We start from the raw sequence: 6797 nt of genomic DNA, 5'->3' as shown, positions 1-6797 counted from the left end.
AAATTCTAAAAGGAAAAGGCAAACAAGAATGGTACAAACCTATAAGCCTTACCTCGATAATGTTGGAGTAGGCTTGGGGAGCAACTGTTCCTACCCGATCATGGCCTTAAAATTGATCCAATGAGAAGGAGCCTCAAAATAGATCCAATGAGAAGGAGCGCGATATAGTCACAAAACTCAAAAGATAAAGATAGTTATGATAAGAGTGACATCAAAAGAGAATATATCTATTTTGATATCAGTTGTCGAGTAAAACGTTCTAAGACCTGTAGAGAAAGCATAGACCTTCCTTAGGAATCACTTGCTCCAGACAGAATAACCAAAGCAGGGTCATCGAATAATAGAACGAATTATATATTGACTTTTGACACCTTGAATAGTTATGATTGAAACTAAGGGATGAGGGCCGGATTATATACTAACATTTGTCGGCTAGAATAGGGACAAGGGCCTTTAGAAACCCTGATAAGACCCTGTTTAAAGGATATCATATATCAAATCAAGACATAAATTTTTATAAAACTCTATATCTCTCATATCTAACAATCATTAACTTAGACATCATATTAACTTAGACATCACAGTGTTGGCAAGTATCACCCCATCAAATCAACCAAGCAACACCAAATCAACCAAACAACTAGAACACGAGAAATCCTCAAGAATCGTCAAAAACCGACTATAATCTCTTCCAAGAAAAAACTTTCCTACCGGAAGGACTAGATCCCAATTTAGATAACAATTGTTTGAAATGGAACATATCAAATGAATTAATATCAATCTTTGTAACAACTATGAACAAAATATAATTTACCCAAAAATCTAAGACAGTGCTTTTAAAATGTGCTAATCATCATATAAAATGTGCAATTACTCAACAATGTTTGTCTCTTACAAAAAAAAACACTTTCTACAACAACCAACTAAAAGGACAAAAACAAATACTTCTACATTACACTCAACACTGTACATATATGAAGGCAACTAAAAAAGTTAAAAACCAGTTAGCTTCCTCATATCCTTTACAACTACTATTTACATTACATTCTACCAACACTAAAATTGAAACACATTACAACAAAGCATGACAAGATGGCAAAGCTCTACAATCATCACAATTGCCATTGCAGTATATTGCAAACCTGTATATTACAGTAAAATACACCCAAATGCAGCCGATGCATCTTTAATTGCAGTTGCGATGCCGTTCAAAACCATTATATTGTGGCCAGAACTGCAGTCGGGTCCGCAATTTAAAACTATGATCAGTTCTGTCATATGTTTATGCATCATTTCTGGAGAAACAATTATCACACTGCCACTTCCATTAGTTGTGCACCTTTACAGTCAACTCCAGAAGTCCCAATCACCTCTACATCCCTATTCTCACTATAATCATTCCTGTTATCATCATTCTCACTGTTGTCTTTATCATCATTACAACCATTATCTTCGATATCACCAACTTGAGTATTTTTTTCTGAAGGAGAATTATCATTTTGGAGACAAGCCTCATCTTCAGCAATATCCCTGCAAACAAGTTTCTCTTCAAAAATATCGCCTTCGTTAGACTTCTCACTAGCAGGAATGTCATGACATGAATTAGCAAAACCATTAGAGTTTTCCTCTTTAGCCATGGATGGAGACAAGGAGAGATTCGTGTTAAAGCTATCAGAAGTTAATATAGTTGGGGTTATATCAGGCTTTGCCTTTATACTAATCCACGTGTCATCGAACCAATCTCTAGATATTCTTAAATCCTTTTTATGTACTGTCATTTGCAAGCTTTCACCTGATACCACAAAAAAAAACTGATGAGTATGTTTGGGAGAGCTTATAAAAACAGCTTATCATATGTCTATAAGTTCAACTTATTTCTATCAATTTTCTAAGATAACTGAAAACAGCTTAAAGCTTATATATATAAAAAGTTTTACTATAATTGCTTAAAAATAAGTTGTTTATCCAAACAGGGTCTTAAAGAGAGGGGAAAAAAATAACATCAAAACAGCATACCGGGAAAGTAGACTTGAACGCTGTCATCGCCACAGTTGTCAATTGAAGTTACAACACCCTCCCACCAGCCATCACTCCACCATGCATCAACGGCAGTTCCAACCTCAACAATCGCTTCTTGTTCTTCAAAAGGTGGAGCTGGCCTTATCGTTAGTCGGCCAGGTTGTCTCATCCCAAGTTTATCAGGCTTGGCCAACCTAAAAGCAGGGACCCACTCCTAAAAAACGGAGATCAATATAAAAGTTTTTATTTAAAGTACATATTTAACAATAGTTTCTCGAGTACTAACAAAAAAATGAACATTAGAATATCTCGAAGATTCGATTATACCTCAAGATTTCCACTTCCATCTTCATCCTGAACATCATCATATAGGACTTTCAGCTTTTTCCGAGCAACCTGTAAAATCGTACACCTGAACCAGCAACCTCGGATGCCACTATCTTGACAGAGCAACTCTATCTTGTCATCAACCTTGTAAACTGGGTTATACCAATGTTGACATTCAATAGGTTTTAGCGAAAGCAATCTCCTATCCGGCCTCACATAATTCACAACCTGGAAAGTTTGATATCCCATTATTTGATTACTTCTAATCAACTTTCTAACCCCTTGTCGACCATTACAAGAAGGAGGAGAATCCTTAACGCTTCTACTCCTTTTGGCTCCTCGCTTTGTATCATCGCCGACATCCAAATCTTCATCTTCTCCCGTGAGGCTGTTGCTGTGGGCCTCCGCGTTGGGGATACTATCAACGAGCAAGGAAGAAAGAGCTGGCTGAGTATAGTAGCCACGCAGTTTACTTAAGTCGAAGGGCTTGACTTTGTTGCCTTTTAATTGCCTAAAGCATAAATGTATTCTGTCTATCGAAGAGGGTGAAAAATAAGGTGTGCATTTTTCGTAGTGTTCGCGAGTTAAGACTGTGGCAGGTCCATCAACACACTCGGCACTGATGACTTGAGAATAAGATGTAATGAAAACTTCCCGAGGGTGAGGATTTCGTACGGGAATTGCACCCTTGACTTCCTGATTATGATGAAACCACCTTACTTTTACCTTTTTCAGCCCCCTTCTATCTTCATACATATCGTCTAAATATGCAACATAATGGTTCTCTCCGTTGCCCATGACAAAAACAAAGGACTGAATCTGAATATTAGAAAGATTGTAATCGTGAGATAAAAAATCATCTAAATATTATGCTTGAATCACAAAGGAAACATATTTGGCAGGCACGTTTCTTGATTTTTAGTTCAAAGGCTCGCTTCTTACCCCTATTTGGATGCCGTTCCTGCAAAAAGCGGGATAATGCTTGAGTTGTTTGCCGCATGTCCACGCGAGTCCTGACCAAACGATGTCTGAATTGAATAATTTGGAGTTACTCTTTGGAAAGTCCTGAGAAAGAGAAGTATGTGTTCATCAAAAAAATCATCGGATCGGAAACAGTAGATGGAAAAATGAAAGTAACAATAAGGAAAAAGACATAAAAAAGGGATGTACCATGTCATCCACCATTTGGGCAGAAACACCGGTAACTTCTTCAACATTACCATTTGTGATCTCATGAGCTAGTTCCAAATTATGAGCAGGCCTTACTGTAATTTGAAATCCAAAAAAAAATATATTAATTTACTTGAACATTAAGAGGTTGTTTGGATTGACTTATTTGAATCTATCTCCAAGGCCTAAGAATTATGCACCTCTCTACTACTACAAATAATGGCACACAAATTTATCGAACCATGTCCATATTGCAAATGTTTCAAAAAAGCAAACATTATTTGATTGAATTCCAAAAACCATACATATCATCGAATCCAAAAAAAATTATATACAGCAACAGATGGTCGGATTAGAAACAAGAATTATTGACTTACCGCTTCTCTCACCCTGCAGATGCTGCTTTGATAACATCGAAGTCAGCCAATCGACCACTTCTCTTCTAGATCTCCATTTAAAACCCGGTGGAAACAAACCCTCCATTCCACATATTTCAAGGAAATCCTCAGCAATAACATAGCACATGTGTCTAACACTCCTCTCAGTGCCAACAACTGCAAGGAATGATTCTCCAGCAGAATCCTTTAGGTAATAGTGAACCACACGATGACCGCGCTCTTGCGAAACAAATTGTTCTTTCCATTCAACAAAACACGAATCATCTACCGCCATGTTGAAGAGAAAACCAAAACCAGATATAGGATCCAATCCAGACCCTCAATTTATTTGTCCAAAAGTAACAACCTTATAACATAACATCATCACCCTCTGAGCAACCTCAGTTACCTTACATCATAAAACTAACCAGAACCCTCAAAATCACAGTACAATCAAGAACCCTAATTACACATGTATATACCTTTCCAAATGATATTTAACAAAAAATAAACAAAAATAAAATCTCAAAAATTAAAAATTGACCCTTTTCTTTCTTCTCAATCTCAAAAGCCTCACAAGAGACAAGATCCTCTGCAAAAATAGAAGATCCTCTTGAATTATCCAAATCCACAAAAAAAAAAAAAAAACTCTACCAGATCAAAGAAAAAACTTCTGGAAAACTGATCTAGATGATGAAAACCCCAGAAGAATATCGGGGTTTTGGGTGCTACCGATGTGACAACCAAACAAAAGGACCAAAAGGGTATCCAAATTTAGCGAATAAAAACAAGTTTACAGGAAAAAAATTGAAACTTTACAGCATGATATTGAGTAAACGAGCTGGTGTTGAGAGTGGGAGAGTGGAGAAAAAGAGGGTTGGGAAGGGAATGGTTGAGTGAGCACAGGGAAGAGAGGGTGAGATTAGAGATGATGAAGAGGAAGAAAGATGGTACCTTGGAATTGCCATGGACGTGGAGGTGGGAAAGGAGGGAGTTGCAGAGGGAAGTAGATGTGCATCCAATGTAGGGGGAGGTGTTGGAAATAGAAAGCAAGGTGAAGTGGGGACCTATTGGTTTTTTTTTTAGTTTATACAAATAAAATAAGATAATTTATATTTGGACATTAAAATTTGTTGCCAAGTACATTTTTTTTTTTTTATACTTTTAAATGTGTTTCAAATGTAAAAAAAAAAAAAAAAATAGAAAGTAGGAGATTCATATATGTAGAGATGAACACATTCTACCTAAAAAGAAAATAGAGATAAAGGCATATCTCTCCTAATCAGTGTTTTAAAAACTGGACCGGTCATTGAACCGGTGAGTGTACTGGATCACTGGTTTATCGGTCGAACTACTAGGTCACTGGTCGAACCGCACGATCAAACCGGATTAAACCGGATAACTCGGTTGAATAGACCTGTTATTATATAGGTATAAAACCGGTCGAAACGGATGATTCAGTCTTTAAAAAAATATAACTAGCTCTTAAACCTTTTAAAATATCATATCATAAATTCACAATTTCATAACTTAAATTCAAATTTTAATCAAAGTATCACACATAACAAAATAGTACAAAATTACAAAGTCTAATTACAACATAATCTAATTGAATACTCCCTCCGTTTTTTATTATAAGTCGTTTTGGAAAAAAATTGTATTTTAATATAAGTCGCTTTACAATTCCAATTAATAATTAATGCTATTTTTCCTATTATATCCTTAAATATTTATTATTCTCTCTTCTTTCAATTATATAAATTTATCTTCCACATGTTATTAATGAAGGATAATTTTGTAAAAATCTTCATAATTTCTCATTTTCATACAACAATTATTATTTTTCTTAATCTGTGTGAAAAGTCTAAAACGACTTATAATAAAAAACGGGAGGGAGTAGTTTATAACAAAATAACTTCAATGTGTACCAAATTTAATTCAAAATAGGATCCTCCTAAAAAGAAAATCAAATAAAATTAAATATGATTATGCTATTTAAGAAAATTTATCAGCAAAGATAACAAATAGACAATAAAGTTTTTAATTTGTCACTAACGAAAAAAACTATGTGAGAATGCTATTTAAGTAATACACTACTAAATATATTAAAAAAAAGTTTAAAAAAAAAGTTTAAAAGAAATGTTAAAAAAAAAGTTAAAATTTTTTTTTTAAATAAAGTAAAAAAAAAAGCAATTAAACCGCCGGTTTTCCTATTTTCCCGGTTTTCACCGGTTCCCACCGGTTTGATGGCATACCCAATCCAACTATTGAATCAGACCGATTACCTGGCCGGTTCCCGGTCTGACCGGCCGATCCGGTCCGATTTTTAAAACACTGCTCCTAATGTTCAAATAACTAATTAACGCTATGTACAGTAAGATATGTTTTCGAGCTTATAGTTTATGTCTTATATTTTATAAGCTCATATGATAATTTAGACTTGTTTAGTAACAGTCTTTTCATCACGAGCTTGTAGCTTATTTTACTAGCTTATATTCCTCCGTTTTTTTTAAGTGTCATTTTAAGAAAAAGCTCTTCAACCAAGATAGTGGATTGTTAGAGTTATTTTTACTATTATACCCTCATTTATTTTCTCTTTTTAAATAAATTCAATCATATACTCTCTCTTTTTCCAATAATTAATTGAAAAAATAATTAATTTTATGGAAAATATGAAGTGGAGTTATTGAAAAAGTAAGTGTATAATTGACAAATTATAACATTAAATTATAAAACGACACTTAAATAGAAACAAAAAATTTCTTCTAAAACAACACTTAAAAGGAAACTCAGGGAGTAGCTTATTTTCCAGACGCTATTTCAAATAGTGTTTTAGCTTATGTTTTATAACTTATTATTTTTCTTCCTTTTTTATCCTTATTATTTTAATTAAAATTCATTTAA

At 34.3% G+C, this 6797-nt stretch overlaps 1 protein-coding gene across 1 annotated transcript; it reads right to left on the bottom strand.

The window, feature by feature from the left end:
• Positions 1–924: 924 nt before the first annotated feature.
• Positions 925–4971, bottom strand: LOC131602613 (uncharacterized). Its single transcript, XM_058874770.1, has 7 exons — positions 4848–4971; positions 3894–4485; positions 3517–3611; positions 3289–3411; positions 2347–3165; positions 2017–2233; positions 925–1792 (listed from the first exon to the last, which is right to left on the bottom strand). Exons 2-7 carry the CDS (start codon positions 4186–4188, stop codon positions 1311–1313), a joined length of 2031 nt encoding a protein of 676 aa, XP_058730753.1. The 5' UTR covers positions 4189–4485; positions 4848–4971; the 3' UTR covers positions 925–1310.
• Positions 4972–6797: the final 1826 nt, after the last annotated feature.

Source organism: Vicia villosa, linkage group LG5 (assembly GCF_029867415.1).
Source record: "Vicia villosa cultivar HV-30 ecotype Madison, WI linkage group LG5, Vvil1.0, whole genome shotgun sequence".
Lineage (NCBI taxonomy): Eukaryota > Viridiplantae > Streptophyta > Magnoliopsida > Fabales > Fabaceae > Vicia > Vicia villosa.
Note: the sequence above shows the minus strand (reverse complement) of the source record. Positions and strands in the feature narration are given on the sequence as shown.